The 20,474-nt window shown below is 40.6% G+C and overlaps 1 protein-coding gene across 4 annotated transcripts; it reads left to right on the forward strand.

Moving 5' to 3' along the window:
- The first annotated feature begins 142 nt into the window (after positions 1-142).
- slc12a8 (solute carrier family 12 member 8) lies at positions 143-18,722 on the forward strand. 4 transcript variants are annotated; one of them, XM_078261644.1, is made up of 14 exons: positions 143-302; positions 1,154-1,296; positions 1,443-1,589; positions 3,199-3,390; positions 3,496-3,727; positions 9,297-9,410; positions 9,712-9,799; positions 10,430-10,517; positions 12,527-12,673; positions 15,109-15,775; positions 15,889-15,980; positions 16,083-16,200; positions 17,949-18,009; positions 18,243-18,722. In XM_078261644.1, the coding sequence occupies exons 1-14, from the start codon at positions 281-283 to the stop codon at positions 18,418-18,420; spliced, it is 2,289 nt and encodes a 762-aa protein (XP_078117770.1). In that variant the 5' UTR covers positions 143-280; the 3' UTR covers positions 18,421-18,722. The 4 variants fall into 4 exon arrangements, with proteins under 4 accessions (XP_078117770.1, XP_078117771.1, XP_078117772.1 ...); XM_078261645.1 differs by having other exon boundaries at positions 1,452-1,589; XM_078261646.1 differs by lacking the exon at positions 16,083-16,200 and having other exon boundaries at positions 18,243-18,330.
- The last annotated feature ends 1,752 nt before the right edge of the window (positions 18,723-20,474 follow it).

Raw genomic sequence — 20,474 nt, forward strand, 5'->3', positions numbered from 1 at the left:
CCTTTCCTAAAAGCTAGAGTTCAAATCATAATTCCACAAATAAATGATATTGAGTGGTACGTGCCTTTTTCAGCTTTAATCATTAGTCAACATTGCTTAGGGTTTGCCAAAACTAACACAGGATCCTTGTGCAAAGCAGCAACACACCCTGAAAGCTTATATCAAAAGTTACCTGTGGGCTGCTGACGTTTTCATAAACAGCTGGGAGTCCTGTTCATACGGACTGAAGTCATCTCTGAGGCACAATGGAACAATGAACTGATATGTCTTTTTTCTCTAAATGATATGGGACTCTGCCAAAGGTAGGTAGCTAACTGCTGAGTTTAGCTGAGACGCTCCATGGATGGAGACAGCATCACGCCAAACACTGTTTATCATTTCAAGCAACGATGGTTTGTAAAATTTGAATCATGACCTTTTCAGAATGAGGTGCTGCTCAGTGAGCCTATATGGCACATATTTTGATAAACATTTAAAATGATAGTTTTTGTTTCACTCGTCTGCCACAAACGTTAACTTGGCCTACTTTTGTTGGCAAATCAATTTAGTAAAACGTGTGCACATGTAAGATTTAAGATGTCGTTTATTTGCGGCTTAATTGAAGTGTGAATCCCAGTAACTCGAGCATATTGCCACCAGTAACTTTAAATTGAAAAGTTTGTTAATTAGGTTTGGCTTCGACGGTCTTTAAATGACAACATGTTTTTTAAACAGCAGAGTTCCGAGGGTTGATATAGCATATAGCTTGAAATTGAGGTAAAACTGTTGTGAAAATCTGTTCACCGCTGTTTGATGCAAATTGTATAACTTCTGTAAACTGCGCACTCTCTAGAGTGATAGGCCTATATCGTTTTAGCTAGATGGTAGTAAAACACTAGCCTGGCTCTTGACTCATTACAGAGTCGCTTGAGCTGCAGTGTCACGAGCACACCCTGCTGTATCCGGGTGTACTCGTGCGGCTCCTGTTTAACCGGGATATGCGGGGCCAATAGCCTACTGTCAGTTTCAACACAAACTCATCTAGGCTCCCTAACTAACTTCAGACGCCTAAGCTGAATTTCTGTATGTTGTCGTTTCACATGCAACCCATGATTATCTTGGAGCAAATATAGGCCCACCTGTAGAAGAGTAACACAACTGTTTACACCTGTAGTTGCAATGGAAACCCTGCCAATAGGTTGGACTTTGCACACCTGTGACCAGCAGGAGGGAGACAGGGCAGGACTGTTGAAGGGGGGAGTCGCTGACCCCAACTCAAACACACATGTCCATGATCTGTTTCATGAAGATGCACAGGTATGGTGATTGCGCCTCAAAATGAATGTGATCATGTTGATGTTGAAATCTCAGCCAGCTGCTTTAACTGTTGTGTGTGTGTGTGTGTGTGTGTGTGTGTGTGTGTGTGTGTGTGTGTGTGTGTGTGTGTGTGTGTCTTTGGTCAGGGCTTCCAGCTGTCCAGCCAGCCATGGTGGAGGATCAAACTGTTTGTGTGGGAGCCGGTGCTCTTCGGTACCTGGGATGGCGTTTTCACCACCTGCATGATCAATATCTTCGGTGTGGTGCTATTCCTATTTACCGGCTACCTGGTGGTTAGTATGACTACACTGTGTTGCTCTCTCTACCTCAATTTCCCTTTTTCTTTTACACGTAATTCTAGTAAATATTAGGAAACACTGATAGATAGACTGCACTCATTAATAGAGAAGCAAAACATACAAGGAATTATGTTTATTGAAGAGAAAAAAATAACAAAACGGAATGATATAAATTAATCTAAATCTTAACCAAAATCACAAGCTATCTGTATGTGTCAGTGTATGCTAAAGGTCATTGTTCTCCTAGCTTTATGTAGTGATGATGCAAAATGCTGTAAAAAACTTTGGCCTAAGGTTCAAATAACTGTTGAATTGGTATGTTGAGAATTTTTGTCAACTGGAGCAGCCCCACATTTCCTTCCTTTACTATGTCCTATTTTAAAAACAAAAAAAGAATCTGCCCCCAAAAGAATCTGCCCCAAGATAAAAATCATTCATTATGCTCTTATTTTGATGGTCTCCCCAAATTGATTGCCCCTACTAAAACAGATTTGATTTTGCATTTGTGTATTTATCATTTCAAGTAGTTGAAATTAGTTGAAAGTGCATATATAGTGAAAAGTGTGTTTTGAATGGTGTATTCAAATGCAGTTAGAGCAACAAAATAATTACTTTCCTAAACAGAAATGCACACTGTAGGGGTGTTGGAGGGTCCCACTGGGACTCCTGTCTCATGGTTGTTAATATAGTTTCGACCATGTACAGTAGCTACGTGGTCTACATCAGACAGTGTGTAGACTCATTTATGAAATGTGTCGTAACAAGTGATGGGGAAGATTGTTGCTTTATATATGGATTGTTTAAAAACATTCATGTATGGCTGGTTATAGGACTCAGTGTGCCGATGAATGACACCGAAAGGACTGTATATTGTAAATGTTCATAATATCTAGCCTCATGTCTGTGTGCTTTATCTCTATCTAGCTCTGTTGAAGCTTTTTTTATTTATTTTTTTTAGCTGCAACCATCATTAAATAAGTATGTCTTACACTGTCAGTGGACCCCAAACACTTGTAATGTGCATGTGTCATCACGGGACACAGCTGCAAAGACTCTGTGATCTTAATTGCTACATTCGTTTGGGTTTAATGTGACAGCTAAAACATAGTTTGCCATGTAAAAGTGAGAGTGAGCTGCATCTTACTATGAATTACTTGCTACCGTATTACTCATTGTGCAAAAGAGTGTATGTTTTCCCTAGTTTAATGGGACTGATTTTACCAAAAGGTTTCAAACATGTGTTCTCGTCCTTAGTTTTTCTTAATACTAATGCTGAAATGAAATCATGGGGATTTGATTTAGCAAATAGTAGTGCGAGAAAGTAAAAAATGTATGATTGGCGTTAACTATTTCTCGCAGTTTTCTCCTAGATATGACTATTAAACACATTGGACGACAGTTTGAACACAGGAACACAGTGTGCAGTGAATTACATACAAAGCCTGTATGTACAGTATAGAGAATGTAAATGTGCAGATATGTGTAGTACAAGCTGTACATCACTATAAATATATTCAATTTGAAGCTGCAGATGTACATATACAGTATTATGTGCATAGATGACTTAGTATTTTGTGTCATCTTGTCTCCTATCATCATCCAGGGGAACACGGGTGTGCTGCTTGGGATGTTTCTGGTCTCCTTGGTTGTGCTGGTTGCTTTAGTGACGGTGATGTCGGGGATCGGAGTGTGTGAGCACTGCGGTGTTGGGAGTGGAGGAATCTACTCCATGATCTCCACCGTCCTGGGTGGCAGAATCGGGGGCACTGTTGGCCTCCTTTATGTGTTTGGACAAGTGAGTAACAAATCCAAATTTTCTGTTAGAATTGAGTGGCTGTTTGTGAAGATCCACACCTGTTGTTATGTTTCGTCCCCTGTCATGCTGCCTCCCACCTTGCAGTGTGTAGCTGGAGCCATGTACATCACAGGTTTCTCTGAGTCGGTGGCGGAGCTGCTGGGTCTACAGAACCAGTGGGCGGTGCGCAGCATGTCGGCGGTGGTGCTGCTGGCACTGCTTGGAATTAACCTGGCCGGTGTCAAGTGGATCGTCCGACTCCAGCTGCTACTGCTAGCTGTGCTGGCCGTCTCCACGCTGGACTTTGTCATCGGCACCTTCACGCACCTTGACCCAGGTAGGGCTGGGGGTCATGAATATAGATATGAAGGGAGAAAGTAACGGGGATTGTGGGAAGGTTTAAATCAGTACTGATGTTTTGTGTCTTCTAATACTCTGTATGGGTATTTTCAAGTCAAAATAATCCTCAAACTATTCAGAGTTTGCCCCAGAATTATATTAATGTCAAAGCCTCTGAAGCAGCATTTAGCCAGATTACAATTATGTAAGCATTTAGTAGACACTCGTATTCCAAACCTCTTCCAGGAAATTTCAACAGGAAAATAAGCGAACATGCCTCAATCATCAACAGAGTGAGTAGCCCAGGGGTGCCAATGTTTTTTTTTTTTTTAAAGAGTGCCAGATTTGATAATGTGAAGATTCCCGTGTGCCAATGGTCCCTTCTGACATTTCTTTTTTAACAATAAAAGTTACATACAAATGCACTGATCTATAGCAATTTTTATTTTCATTATAATTTTTTTTAAATGGCAAAGTGTGTGTGTGTGTGTGTGTGTGTGTGTGTGTGTGTGTGTGTGTGTGTGTGTGTGTGTGTGTGTGTGTGTGAGTTGGATGGACAGCTGTTGGTCAGGGACAGAGATGGGTTTTTAACTTTGTGTTTGCAAATGGGGAAAGTTTCTCCTAGTTCTGACTTTTGAAGTCAGATCATCTGATCACGGCCTGGTCAGGATGGAGAAGGTAGAGGGCTAGCATGTTGTAGCAGCACAGGACCAGGGAAAAAAAAACAGATAGGCAACCAATTTCATCACAACCGACAATTTGACCTGTTCCGTCACAGGTGTAACTAAAATACTGTATATGAAGGTTGTGTTTCAAGTCAGATTTCTTTAGCTCATTTTGTTACTAGTTTCCATAACATTGTTACTGGTTGATAAAAATGCAGTTATGTCAGGGAGGAGTGTGTGAAATTAAGTTTGGCCTCCAACTTGGACAGTAAAGGTTTGGGAACCACTGACTGTTGACTTCAGTGGTGAATGTCTGTCTGTGACCTGTTCAGGCCAGTAGGTGTAGCTGTTGTATCACTTATTATTGTCAGTATTAGTCTAGAATTCTACTGAGACTAGATCGCTACAGTTGACTTCTTCATGAGGCTGGGTGTCTGAGGAAAAACCTTTTTTGATACAAATTTGACCCAGGTTTGTCAGTTAAGTTCTCCAATAAGACATTTATTTTTCCTCAGTGGCTGGTTGGTTTAGTTAGAAACATTTAATGTGCTGTTTTCATGTGACTTAAGCCAAGTCTGAGACTGGCAGTGTGTTTATTGAGAAGATTTCTTTTCTTTTGTGGTGAGGAAATGTTGCCTTTTTTGAGTAGTTTGTATTCTTTTGCTGGCTGTCAGGAAGTCCTTCCCAACATTTCCTGTTCTCACTGATTATCAACGTCCTGTCCAATAGGAAGAGAAAAGTGTTCCAGGAGTTAAGTCTTTATGTGAATAGGACATTATAAGCACAAAACAGAAACAGAAAAAAAATATTTAACATGTAGTGCACACTATAAAAATACACACACACACACACACACACACACACACACACACACACACACACACACACAATATATTACATAGTAAACAATCCTATTTTTTGCTTTTTTCCCCAGCAAACCACAAGGAACTCAGTGTACCGGTCCAGCTGTGGGCAGTGGTTAGTTTTAGTTAGATTAAGCTTTAAAACTTCTAACGCCCGAGTGTCAAAAACAAAACGAAAACAGACTCTAATCCTACCCCTAACCTGTACTTGTCCACCACTTCCAACCTCCAGCTTTCTTCATATTACAGTAGGCAGAGGCCACTTTGCAGTCCTGAAGAATTGTGGGGAGAACCAGCCATAATGGCTACACCAGGTTTTTCCAATTAAGAGCTTCTGTGTGTGTTGTGGTGACCTCATGGTTGGCAGAGAACCAGCAGGTCCACTAGCTAGTGAAATAGCCCAGATTAGCCTGAACTCACTGAGGCACATCCTGAAGGAAAGGAGCCACCGCCAAAATCATGTGGTCACAGTTTGATAACACTTCCCCTATGTACACTTTCAGACAGCATGGTGCGTCACTGCCGTAGCTAACATTCAGTATGTAATGTCAGCCAAGTGATGTACTATATCCAAACTATAATGGGATATTGGCTTGTTGTCGGTGTGCTTGGTAAATATTGCCGTTTAATACAAAACAGGACATCAAATTGCCGGTAATTCATGATCTGAAATGGTAGAATTTTAGATCTGAATATCATTTAATAGATTACTCATTTCAGGTATTATTTAGGCAAAAAGGCCAAATATTCTGTGGTTCCAGCTTCTCAAAGCTTTGCAGATCATATCAACTGAATATGTTTGGGTGTTGGGGTTGAGTCAGACAAAAAAATAAGATGTTTTTTTTCATAGACACGATTAATCAAGAAAATAATTGTCTGATTAATCAGTAGTCGTTAGTTGCAGTCCTAGTCTAATTAATGATGTATTTATTGCAAAGATGAATATGCAAGAATCAGTATGTATTTTTTATGTGTATCATTATCCTAAGTTTTGATGATTAGATTCCCCTACATTTTTAATGCAGTTTCAGTGGCTATTAAACTCCAACAACAAAGATGTTTGAAGGGAAAGACTGACTTCCTGGGGTTTTGGTACAAATCAAACAGTAAAGATTTGTGTAAAGGGCATCAATAGCTAAAATCCAAAAAGGATTGGTATTTATTTGTGTTGGCCTGTAATGTCATCTATTCATCTTAGTACACTCTCAGCCACTATCTAAATGTGTATATGTGATGCTGACGACTGTGTTGGTATCATGAGCAGAAGGTCTTAGGGATGTTATTACAGTATATATGCACATGACCTCTCACCTGTAGACGGGCCTGGCTTCCCAATTTCCCCAGCCTTAAGGATCTGTTAAATTACTCATTATGACAGTTCCTTCCTGCAGCACTGTGACAGGTGGAATTTAAAAGCTGTATAACTACAAACTGAAAGACGGCTCAGATTTGTGCTTTATCATCCGGGATGGGAGGACAATTCATTTCCCAATTGTTGTCTTTGTGTATTGAATTATTTAGGGTGGTCAGTAACACTGCCAACATATTGTCTCTGCAGCCAAACAACTCAACCGCAAAACCTTCCAATTGTGGTGCACAGATGAAATACAATCTGACATGCATACCCAGTCCCTTCAGCTGAAGCCTATTCCCCACAGAACAGGAAGTTATAATGTGCTGGTCTTGGCTTTAGGGTGTTAACCAGACTCACCCACATTTTTGGAAAATGACAGGGAGAAAAGGCCGGAACTGAGATCTGAGGCCTGCTGCTACTCCTGAGACCGCTACATCATCTCTCCCTGTGAGCCACACTATAATATATAGTTCTCAATCATCCCAGTGGGACCTGCCCCACCTCTGTAACATCACAGCCTGCCCTGTTCTCCATGCAGAGCAGTTTATACTGGTTAGTGTAGGAGAGTAAGAGGTCAGCCGGACAGAGGGAGAGGCCTCAGACACTCATGTAATCTGACTATACATTCCAGTCTCTATCAGAGGAATGCTGAGTTCAGAAAGGAGCCCCACTCTGCCTATACACTTGTTCTTCAGACAATATAATGCTTTAATATGAATGCTTTCACCATAGCTTTATCTCACAGTTTGTTTGCTCTGTAGGCCTTCATAAAGCAGTGGTTTTTATTTTGTCCACATCACTTTACAGTTGATTTCAACCAGTCATGATATGAGAATTAAAGAAAATATTGCTAGCTGTAGTTAGTAACAACCCTCCATCGTGTAACTAAATAGCTTGATGATAGCTGATTTTTACTCAACAAGACTAAAGCTATGTGTCCACAGGGAGTGTCATTTCCACACTTCCCATTTCTTGTCTATGTAAGCAGCCGTGCATGAATTCTAGTTGCATTGTGGCAAGTTTTGACAAACATGGCCTCAAGTTGCCCAGTGAGGCTGTACTTCGGCACAGCAGTGCTTTGAGCAACAGGCCAACATCTGCATGCTAACATGCTCACAATGACATTTTGACATGCTGATGTTTAGCAGGTATAATGTTTGTGTTTCATCAAATTACCATATAATAACTGACTGAAGGAAGCTGTCATCTTTAGTCTGCTGTGTGCACTGTACTCGAAGGCAACTTGGGCCCAACATTTTTTGCCTTAGGGGCTCCCCATCAAGTAAATCTGACCATGCCTTTATATAGGAGCATGGTATGGGGAATGTGAATATGCAGTTCCACCAGAAAATGGACAACTTGTACAAACATTCTACACAAAAGACATATTTGTTTGCCATTTTTGTCCACAGTTCTTGAGATTAAAGTCAGTCAGTCAGTGTATTCAAGCAATGAATTTGTGTTCATAGAAATAGTTTTCTAACAACCTCAGTTGAACGCTCAGAGGGTCAGCCATGGTTGGATGCTGGAGTGTATGTTGTAATATGGGTGGGGAGCCCATGGTGCAGACATAGACACTGACTGCCCTGGATCTGGTTCCGATTGTTTGTACAGAGGGCGGTCTCACAGGGTCACAGAGTGAACAAGAGTTTGGGCACCTAGTCCCATTTGAAGTCAGTTCCCCTAAATTCCTATCCTGGAGAACATGCTCTCTCGCTCTCTCTCTCTCTCTCTCTCTCTCTCTCTCTCTCTCTCTCTCTCTCTCTCTCTTCTCCCACTCTCTGTCTCCCTCTCTCGCTCACTCTCATTCTTTCTCTCAAACTTGGAAGCTGCTGAGCTTCTGAAAAGGGTGGCGACTTCCTTTTGGATAAACATGTCATTAATCTGAGAGAACACATTCTTTCCCATCGCAAGATAACCAAGGGTGAAATGTCCGGTGTTGTAACATAGGCCTGCCCTTCAGACTGTGTCGTTTAAATGGCCCCCACCAATGCTGAACAATCTCTCCCCCTGCATGTTCAACAAATGGACCTTCCGGAACTAACCTACCCTGATTTTAGACATACTTTTAAAGTGACTCGCTACCTATTGTTATCATTTATTTTGATTTAAAAAGAAAGAGATGTAGCAGTCTCTAATTGCAGTCATGGAATCCCAGTTCAGGTTGTGCTGTAATAAATTTGGAGCAGCATAAAAAGTTAAATAGGAAAAAAATGTTGGTCACCAGCATCCTTTAGTTATGTACCAGTTGTTACAACTTCCAATTTTGTTTCAAGTATGATTGAACTTCTAACTTTTACTGATAAAATGCAATATTTTTCAAACCTGTGGTATATATTGGTGTCATAACACCTGGTGTCTGGTAATGGTTTTATAGGAAAGTCCCGTGGTGAAGTTGTGATGGGTTTACATTTCCGGTTAGTCTCCAGGAAATGCAGTGCACAACTTCACCAATAATCATCTAGCAAGAAAGAAAATGAAAACGAACAAATGAAAAACACCACAATAATGAAAACATGTCAATCAAGTTATTTAACATGACACAATGTCCTCTGTCAGACATTTGACAGGTTTGCACTGCTGATACTAATACTTTTGACTGTTTTCTCAATGAAGACATGCTGGTAATCCTGACATAAGGTTCAGAACTGATATGCTCTGTGTGTTGTTGTTGTTTCCTCTCAGAACATGGTTTCGTTGGTTATTCAGCCACGCTGCTCAACAGCAACACACTGCCAGATTACACACCAGGAGAAAACTTTTTCACAGTCTTTGGGGTTTTCTTCCCTGCTGCTACAGGTGAGGTGTCTCTTTTCTTTTCTCTTATCTCTTTTTGATCTAATAATGTGTGAAACACTTGCACACTTAGAGTTTACATAGCACATGTGCAGTATGTATTAGGAACATCTTATCTGCCTTTTAATGTTACCTGTCAACACTCCAGCCCTTCTTTTATTTCTTGCAGCTACACATGCAGTGTAAAAACAAAGTTGTATTGGTGTGTGTGTGTGTGTGTGTGTGTGTGTGTGTGTGTGTGTGTGTGTGTGTGTGTGTGTGTGTGTGTGTGTGTGTGTGTGTGTGTGTGTGTGTGTGTGTATAGGGGTTATGGCAGGTTTCAACATGAGCTCAGACCTTGAGCGGCCTGAACACAACATCCCGTTGGGAACACTGGCAGCTGTCTTCACCTCGTATGACGACTCCTCAACACACACACACACACACCAACAATATTGTAAAATAAGAACACACAGAAATACTACACAATTAAGTACATAAGACAACAACTACTGTACAAGTGTACAGACTGACCTACAGTGAAAGTTAATATACTGTAAGAAATTAAAACAACAAAGGCACTGCTATAAAAGTACACACACACACACTATGGAATCATAAAGACTGACCCACAGTGAAGCCTGAAGTGCCCCATTTGCAAAATGTTAAGTTGTAGTACCAACACGTCAGATAATAAAAATAATTTAAATTTTTTATCTTACAAATTTCTATTTATCTACACATCATGCTACAAGGATAGTTTTCAAATATTACTGTGGAATCTCTCCCAGTAGGTATGAATCATCCAAAAAGGTAATTTCCTTTGATTTTACTTGAGTGGTGCTCTCTGATCATTATGTGGTATCTTCTTTCAAATGGGCATCCTTTTCCACCTTCATTGAAGAGAACACACAAACATATATCGCCAGCAGGGCCTTATCAGACACTCACTTGTGGAGGTGTCATGACACAATTCTCCTATTAATAGTGAGAAAGCAGCAGTTGTTAATAATCCTGTGTGGTGTACTGTTGGTGACCCACAGGTGGTTCCTGTATCTGGTCTTTGTCTTCCTTCTGGGGGCCATCTGCACCAGAGAAGCTCTGCGCTATGACATCTTGATAGCTGAAAAGGTAAACTCCCCTCTCTGTTTTCATCCTGCCCTGTTAGAGAGGCCCTTTCACCCGAATGGGTGAAGTGAGGGAATTCCCCATGATGGCTCACTTTGTTGATGTGGTGTGGTTAGTTCATGTTCTGATTGTATGTATGTTCTCAGCCTTGAGATGTTGGTCCTATTGCTGATTTAGTTTCACTCAAGTAGAAATACTCATAAATTATATCATACTCAGGTTCAAGTATGTAAAACAAATACTGTCTGTCCCAATACGCACACCAGCGATCTGGAGCGCCTAACTGCACTTTCACACACTCCCAGGTAGTACAACGTACTATGGGAGTACGGGACCCCCAGCGGTCCTCAAATGATTTCCAGGGGTTCCCCTGCAAAAAGGGGAATACAAATTGTCACTATAATTCCATCCATACGTAACACAATGACATAATGTATGACTATTTTGTTCATGGGTTTCATACACTTTCTGTAATAAAACCTCTAAAAGCAAAAGTCCTATCAGATTGGGGACCCTGGGATTAAATCTTAATAAATAAATACATCTCTTAAATCAAATGGGGGTCAGTGGTCTAATTTGTGTAAGTTTAGGGGTCCTTGACATGAATAAGTGTGGGAACCACTGAGGTAGTAGACATGCCCACAAACGCACAGTCCGCTTAACCCCGAAGCATTTTTCAGAGCCAAGTGTATCCCACAATTCATCACGATGTAAAGCTCCCCAGCAGCTTAGTTGTTGGTGGTAGAGAGCCTGAAATGAAAAAGTTTAAATTTATGACACGTTCAATTCAGCATAAATATTATTATTTACATCCAATCCAGTAATTGCTGGAAATATGTTACACAAGTTAGCACTTGAATACTGCAAGTGTGGGTATTGGGGTGGACCAACTGTTCTCAGTACTCAGTATAAAGATCTCAGTACAGAGAACTTTATCAGGGCAATTATTTCCTGTTCTGTTTTTTTATGAACTTTTTCTCATCAATGCACTGGTATTCAATTTGCAGGTATGCACAGATATTTGTTTTTGTTCTTACCAAGTAGACATTGAAGTTAAATGAGTGACACGTTAATGACTAGTAAGTAATAAGTTAAATGTTTTTTAAAGGACAAACACTTAAGTAAAGTGCATTGATAAACTGAAGCATTAATCAGATATAATATGAGGATGTATTCATGGTCTGTCACTGTTAAAGTGGCTAATGCTATGGGTTAGGATGGATCACTAACTTTACTTTTCCAATCATAAACTGGCAAGCGTGTCACACTGATTATTGAGAGCTTACATAATTGTGTTCACATGTTAGAACAGCAGCACCCCAAAAGCACAGAATCTCAATAGTCTGGCCTCAGGTTGTCATTTTATTGCTTAACGTGACATAATTTCTTCTACTCTCTTGCATATATTTATCTAAGAGTTGTCTGTTGCACTTGAAACAGATCATGCTGCAACAGTCTCGCACACTGTATATTACACGTCAGTTTGACATTTGAACTCTGAGCCTGGGTCTGCCCTCCATTTGCACAGCTGATATTAGGAAGACCGTGTGCCATGAAAAGTGGGAGTAAGTGATTGGGCTGTGGGGAAGAGCAGATCAATGAGATGTCTGATGGAGCCAAGCTCTCTGCCAGTTGTCAGTTGGCCCTTATGCTTCAGGGCCTAAACTACAGATGGATCAGGGATTGTTTTAGTTAGAATGAACCTAACAACCAGAGTTTTGTAGCCTCTAGCTCCAACGTTATTGACCAGTCGTAACAACTATATATTACATTGTGGACCTGTGTGTACAAATGGTGTAGTATTACTGCAAAACTCTTGCTATTATTGTCATTCAATTTTGCTTTGAACAATCACTGACTCTTTAAAAAAAATCCTTGACTTGCCCGTCAGTGGTTCTCATTGTTTTCATAAGGGGCTGGCTGCAGCGGAATAGAACAGGGTGTAGCTGTTGTGAGCTCTCAACCCCACCCCATCCTCTTCCACACTCTGTTTGTTTTCCTTCTTCCTCCAGGTCTCCTTGGTGGGCTTCCTCTTTCTGCTGGGCCTCTACATCTCCTCCCTGGCTTCCTGCATGGGTGGCCTGTACGGAGCACCCAGGATCCTTCAGTGCATCGCCCAAGAGAGGGTCATCCCTGCTCTGGCCTTCCTGGGAAGAGGGGTGGGGTGGGTGGATGGATGGATGGATGGATGGATGGATGGATGGATGAATGAATGGATGGAGCCAGCAAGGGAGGGATGTCTGGACATTAACAGTGCACTGAAAAATAGTCACCATGATGTAAATGCAGATTATGAAGTGAGGGTGTGTGTTTATGCACTACTGAGTTCACTTCTTTCAAACAATACTTTACAATAACTATTTTATTTGTCACATTTAAATTGTTAAAATGAGATGATCCAAGTAAGCACAACCTACCGTAAACTCACCATTTTACTACGTTGGTGACAAATTATTTATTGCTCCTCAATTTATTTATTGTTTGTACACATGATAGGTCATAAGACTAAGTTGCAATTCATTAAGGTGGCAAACACAAGACCAACTATTTAAAGTATAGTTCAATTTTATGTTAATGATTATGACTATTTTTGCTACTTTTTATTAGCAAACTCATAGATGCCTTTTTCATGTCTTTGCATTCAGTTATCCTAGCTAGTGAGATTTGCCTAGCTTAGATCAATTCATTAGGTCTATGGGAAGCAGCTTCTCTCAAAAGTAATGATGCACGCTGTTAAGCTTTTAGAAGATTGATGGCTGCATGGTCTTTTTTTAACAATATAATTTAATCATAAATGTTCAAGTTAATGACCTTGGAAATGGTAGTTTGACAAAACAGTCCTAATCGGTGGTCCATGTACTGGCTTTTTGCAGAGCTTTCAACCATATTGCATCAAACTCACATGCTCAATCTGTCTCCATGACAACTGAGCAAACTGCTTCTGTTGATCAAGACTGTGGGAAACTATTGTGGACCTGTCAAAAGCTCAGTGAAACGCTAGTAGTATTAGTAAATCATAGCAATTATAATTTTTTAGAATACCGGTACCCAAACCAATCTATCAAGTTTAATCAAGAAAATGATCAGCACATTAATCCGTATTGAAAATAGTCATTAGTTGCAGTCCTGTACAAAACTGTTAAAAATGTGCTCCACCTCAACCAACCATAAATCCAATGTAAAATCCATGAATGCGTGAGTAATGATATTTTAATTATTTAATTAAATATAATATATAATAGTATAGCAGTCACAGGGACCGTTTTCTGCATTCAAGTACTTTTACTTGTAATACATTTAAGTATCATAAGTGCATTTTCCTGATTATAGTTTATACTTTTACATTTTCAATGGAGGACCTTTACTTGTTCTAGAGTATTTTTACAGTATAGTATTAGTACTCATACTTAAGTGAAGAATCTGAGTACTACTACACCACTGCTAATGAGTGTGTGTAGTCTGGATGTTGTGGTGAATGGACTCAACAGGAAACTGACAGGACTGCCTAACTATAGAGTGTGAACTCCACTCCATAGAACTGAGTGGACTGATTGTATCACCGCAAAGAGTTATGACTCGCTACACACACACACACACACACACACACACAGTCACGTTGACTCCCGACCTCGTTCACCCCTGTTTTCCTCAGACTTCCCTGAGTGGCAGCAGTGTCTGACCTCTCTCAGCGAGCTGGAATGAGGCCCTAGACATCTTGGCCCAAATCAAAGCTTCAGAACAAACGCAGGAAGGGCGACGGGCAGGGCCCAGCTCCGCTGTGTGCTCTGGAGGCCCGCCAGGCACACAGCAGTGCTCCTTAAACTGTGAGATAGGACCCGTGAAGTGAAAGCAAGCTGGTTAATAAACCACATGTTAAAACAATTACTAACGTCCTACTGGTGTAGTTTTATATTACTCAAATATAACTTTTAAGTTCAGTTTCATTTTATCACTTCTGTAGGTGGATGTTGCTCCTTAGTGTGAAAGTTTTATTTGGGCAAAAGGTGGAAAGTTTCGAAGCTACAGAATCTCAAACAGGAGGAATGGGACAATCTCCTTTGTCCCAGCTGCACTGTGTTGACTCAGGGTCACAAGGGATTTTTTTTTTCATACTGTCACTGTTCTGTGAAACACATGTATCTCCAAAACATCAACTTTTCATGAGTTAATTAAAAAGTAAATAAAAAAAGATCTGTTTTCAGCTTTGAGCTGATGCATTTTTCAGAAAATCCAATGGCTTTTTTTTCCTTTTTAAAGATTATTTTTGGGGCTTTTTATGGCCTTTAATCGACAGGATAGCTTGAAGACAGGAAGGGGGGAAAGAGAGGAGGGACGACATGCAGCAAAGGGCCGCGGGTCGGTTTAGAACCCGGGCCGCTGCCAAGGCCTCAGCCTACATGGGTCGCACACTCTACTGGGTGAGCTAGAGGTCGCCCCGTCCAGTGGCTTTTTAAATGCTTTATTTAGCTAAATAAGGTGTGTTATCTCAACTCATAAAGGAACACTTAATCCTTAATTTTAGGTTTAGTTTTTGAGTTTTTTTATTGGACAACAATGTCATTGCATATTGTGACACTCTCTCCCTCCTTAACAGAAAGGCCCAAACAGGACTCCAGTGGCAGCTATCTGTCTCACCAGCATGGTGACCATGGCCTTCATTTTCATCGGTCAGGCCAACGTGCTGGCCCCCATCGTCAGCATAAACTTCATGCTCACCTACAGCTTCGTAGACTACTCCTACTTCAGTGTGGCCATGGCCTTCCAGCTGCAGAATAAAGACAAGAGGGACATCCTCGTTCCGGCCAAAAGTAACCAGCGTGGGTCAGCCAAGCAGGACTCTAGGCCTCTCATCGAGGCCACTCTCCCAAGCTATGGGAGCGGAGGTGAGAGTCCGCAGGGTAAAGGCACGCTGTTGGAGTTCACCAAGGACATGGACCAGATCTTTCCCCCCGTGTCAAATGTTAATGCTGGGCCTGAGAAGACCTCCTCCATGCAAGAGCTGAGCAGTAGATCCAAGGGCATGAAGCCTAATGTCACTACTAAGCAGATGCTGATTGACAGCTTTAGCTTGGATCTAAACAGCAATATGTTCTCCGAAGACAAAGCAGAGGAGATGAGTTCAGCTCCACCACATGAGGAAGATGAGGTGCAGTGTGGAGGCGGGGAGCCCAGAGCTGGAGAAGAACCACAAGTCAAATGCTGTTCAAAAATGCACCATGCTGAGCAGGATTCATCTGCTGACCCTCACAATCACAACGCAGGTGATCAGCTCTAACCATCAACACTTCACTTGTCTAGAGTAGACACGATTACTGATCATAGAAGTTAGTTGTACCTGTTTTTTAGTAACCTGACCCTTTATCAAATCTTTCAGGTGCTGAAACTGACCACCAGAGCTTTGAAATCAAACCCATGAAGGATTCATTGTATGCAAAATTCTGCAACCACTGGGTTGCTCTTATCGGGGTAGGCTACTCAATTCATGCTGTACATTTTTTTTTTTTGTTCTAATGCTTAGGTTTCAGATTATATTTACAGAATTTAATGAATTTATAATTTTTCTTTCAGGCATTAAGCTCCATATTTATTATGTTTGTTATTCAGTGGGCTTATGCCTTAGCGAACATAGTCTTTGCTTTGGTGCTTTTCTTCTACATCGGGAAAACAAGCCCTGGACTACCTATAGGTAATTTCCATCTGTTAATTTCCTGTTTAGACACACTTGTAGCTTGGCTTCATGGTGACGACCTGTTAGGGTGACCAAATGTCCTGACTTGGACAAGACAGTCTAACATAAAAAGCATATGCATTACAAATGAAAAATCTTAAGTTGTTGAAATGCTGTACTAACACAATGTGGGACAGAGAGAGTTTTCTGTGTCTTAAAATATGTACCACCTGCAGCTGTGCAGCATTTTCCAGCTCGGTATGCCAAAGTGAACAAACTTTCTGACTCTGTACTATAGCCGGATCTGAGCTTAGCACCTATAGATAAAGTTAGCCTGCTCTTGGCCTAATCCATATTTCCTGTCATTGACTGAGCGTGACATTCCAGTACAATTCTAGTTTGATTTGATTGGAACTTCATTGATTACTTGCTAGTCTTGCATTGCCAGACCTATCTCCACAGTGCTGGAGTACAGCATGGTCTTCACCGCCTATCTATTCTTGGATAGGGGGAAAACACGCTCTGGCTTTTTTGTATTTCTTTAAACCAATCACAACTATCCTGGGCAGGGCGGATAGCGTAGATAGCGAGAGGGGAGGGATGCGCCAGATGTCAGGCTATATCCCAGCAATGTAAATCTGTTGAGCCAAACTAACCTAATCAGATCAGGTTCAATGCATACGCTTGTTCCAATTGTTGAAAATAACTGCAAAGTAGACTGTGTTGTATTGACTACCATTTGTTTTGAAATGGAAAATAGGACATGACAATATAACCACATAAGAAAAGCATTTTTTGTAGAATTTTTATTTTATGTAGGCCTACAGTGTTTTACACCTTTTTGACAGTGTTTGCTCATTTAGCAGATTGTGGAAAATGGCTTATAATTTAGGGAAAAGAATACATTATACTAACAAACAGTGAAAATGAAGTGTATGCTGTTGTCTTGCTAGGATATGCATAGAGGACTTCTGGAATTACAAAGCCTTTTAGTAAGCAGAGCATCTTTGATCACTAATTCATGCATCGCATTTTGCATTCTATAAAGCATATGCTTTCTATGAACATATTTCATTACACATTCTTTGTTTTTACTTAATTGGTTTAATGTCTGCTGAAAGGAGGAAAAGTCTTCTTTAAGCCTGGTTTTGTAGCACGTTTACAAGGTAATTTCATAAACTTGTGCAATTTTAGGCCTTTTATAACTGTAGGAGTATGCAAGTAATGCCTTTTTTATATAAATTAAACGATTCCTGTATTTTTATTTTGTGTTAGATCATTTAGATTATTGCATGATGTCCAACAAAAGACCTCTTGATTTGCAGTTTTTTTTTACTTTTTAATTTGCTCACCCCGTGCTCAGTTGTTATGTGACCTGGTAATGTACTCTGGCACATTTCTTGGAGTTTCACTTGCAGCTGTTGTGGCTTAGGATTTCTAGAATAGCTGAATGGGACAGCCAGCATCTGTGCATTAAACTCACCACAGTACAGCGTGTCTTAGCTATCTGACTCACGACATTTCTGATCATGAGCTCTGCAAGTGTTAAACACTTGTTTCACAGGTGGTCGATGTGATGCCGTGTGTTTCTCCCCACTCTGTTACTACACTTCTGTGCACTGTGTTACAACTTCAAATATTGACACAAGGAAAGGGGCCCCCATAGTCAATTTAAATGTAACAATATGAGTACCTATTTTTTTTTTTTTTAAAACTCATTGTGCTCATTTCTCCAGATAACAGTTTGGATTTTGATTTATTTGCAGGTCTCGCAGATCGATTCAGCTTTTTCACGTGGCTCAAATCAACATTGAATGGCATTTGCAGGTATTGTGCAGATGAATAAGAGATTTAAATGTCATTTATCATGGAAATGTCTGTTAAATTATCTCCAGATTATTGATAAAGCACAGACTGAAACTACAGTAAAGTCATTTTTTATACTGGTATTACTACAGTAAGTCATAGAATGTACGAAAAGAAACATTATCTGTACGTTAATTTCCCATGTCACACTGTCCCCTGAAAGCCATTTCTCCATACTATTTCCCTGTCTTCAGGAGAAAAGGATCTCCTCGAGATGAGATGGTAGTCACCCCCTCTATCTTTGGGGTCGGGCTGAAAACCAAGCAGCTGACAGAGGAAAATGCTGACTTTGCCTCTCGTCACCGCTATCACCAATCGTCATTCATCAGGGCCGAGAAGATGGTGCAACCATCACTCCACTCCACTGACTGACTTAAACTATGCCTCTGTTATATGTCATATACAGTAGCTGTCAGCCTGAAACCACATTTTCTGCCTCAAACTGTGTCTCATGTTGCCCTGTAGGCCACATTCTGCTCACATAAATCATTTTTCCTCCTTAAAAGTGAACTAAATTAAAAGTTAAAATAGTTTATTTTGTCTTAATATAATTGTATGGCTATAACTTTTAAAGTATCACAATCTTTGTTGAATGTTTTTGTTGTCAAATTACTGCTGGGTCTCTTCCAAGAAATCCAGCCACCATAAATGTTTAATTAAAATGTGTTACTTCAGTTCTGCATGTGTACAGTTCATTGAAATTTCCTCCCCCAGGTCATTAGTTTGTTTTTCCTAGTCACATTTCAGAGGTAGTCTAGCTGTCATTGCAGACCTAAAATAATTTAGAAATAACAAAGAATGACAAAATTGTTGTTACAGTGGCATCTGATTCAAAGACTGAAAATAAGACTCAGAAGAAATTGTCACTTATTTAAAAATGTTTAACAGGAAAACATAATACAAGATCAGGAAGTAAAATTAGGTTTTAGATGCAACTGGTTTAAAGAAAAAAGTGTCTTACATAAATTATGTAGAAATGGCCTTTACTGTAGTTGAAGATGCATCAGACCAGCCTTCCTCACAGCCTTCCTCTAAGACTGACTGATAGTGTAGATATGTTGTTTTCCAATAACATAAAATAAACATTTAATAATGGCACACCCATCAGACCCATCTGAAATCTAAATGTTTGAATGCTGGACCACACTGCCAAAGACACATTCTTTAAATCTGATCAAAATCAGACCAGTGGTGTCAGATGAAAATGACAAAAGAAAAGATTAGATTCAACTTTATTGTAGTGCAGTGTACAAGTACAAAGACAGCGAAATGCAGTTTGCGTCCAACCAGAAGTGCAAAAAAAAAAGCAGAAAAGTGCAATTCAATATTCAAGTATAGACAGGTGGTGCATAGGTAGGACAATAAATATATTGCAGTGTTATAAGAGCAGAATAAATATGGCTATGTAATATGAGCAATGAATGAACAACATGTACAGATATGTGCAATGTAGTAGCAGTGACATTATACCAGTAGTAAGAATAATATAGATATATGCATTGTATTAACAGAATATATAATAAGAAAAACATAATAAATATGGATATACTGAATGAACCATATAGACATATATGTACAGTATGTTCAGCTATGTGCAGTGTGGTAACATAAGAATAGTAAGAATAAGTGTATGTGCAGGATGAATAGTATGAAGAGCAGTAGAATATGGTAGGTGTAATTACAGTATGTACATCTGTAAATATATAAATAGAACAGTATGGGTGGGGTATGGTAGTGCAAATTGTCTGGGGGGGGGGGCTTGGTGGGTTAATTATCACGGGGATGCAGAGTTAGAGGTCAGTAGGGTGACAGCCGCAGGAAAGAAGCTTCCTCTGAACCTGCTGGTACGGGTGTGGAGAGACCTGAGACGCCTCCCGGAGGGGAGTGGGGTGAACAGGCTTGGTTGGGGTGAGAACAGTCTTTGATGATGATGCGCGCCTTACGCAAGCATTGCTTGCTCTGGATGTTCTCGATGGAGGGGAGTGAGGAATCGGTGATGGATTGGGCAGTTTTCACCACCCTCTACAGTGCTTTCTGGTCATGGGCAGAGCAGTTGCCATACCAAACAGTGACACAGTTGGTGAGTATGCTCTCGATGGTGCAGCGGTTGAAGTTCACCAGGATCTGAGGAGACAGGTGGACCTTCTTGAGTCTCCTCAGAAAGAAGAGACGCTGGTGAGCCTTCTTGATCAGGGTGGCGGTGTTGAAGGTCCAAGAGAGATCCTCAGAGATGTGAACACCCAGAAACTTGAAGCTGGTGACACTCTCCACCTCAGTCCCTTTGATGAGGATAGGGGTGTGTGTGCCAGCTTTAGACTTCCTGAAGTCCACAATGAGCTCTTTGGTGTTGAGAGCCAGGTTGTTGTTAGTGCACCACGAGGATAGGTGCTAGACCTCCTCCCTGTAGGCCGTCTCATCGTTGTTGC

The sequence above is a fragment of the Sander vitreus genome, chromosome 11, assembly GCF_031162955.1.
Source record: "Sander vitreus isolate 19-12246 chromosome 11, sanVit1, whole genome shotgun sequence".
Taxonomy (NCBI): Eukaryota; Metazoa; Chordata; class Actinopteri; order Perciformes; family Percidae; genus Sander; species Sander vitreus.

What these genes read in the sequence shown, in the direction of transcription:
- slc12a8 (XM_078261644.1), top strand. Translation starts at nt 281, where the DNA reads ATGATATGGGACTCTGCCAAAG. An exon ending in ACATCTTGATAGCTGAAAAG is followed by an intron (nt 10,518 to 12,526) that starts GTAAACTCCCCT and finishes TTCTTCCTCCAG; the next exon opens with GTCTCCTTGGTGGGCTTCCT. An exon ending in AAGCCCTGGACTACCTATAG is followed by an intron (nt 16,201 to 17,948) that starts GTAATTTCCATC and finishes ATTTATTTGCAG; the next exon opens with GTCTCGCAGATCGATTCAGC.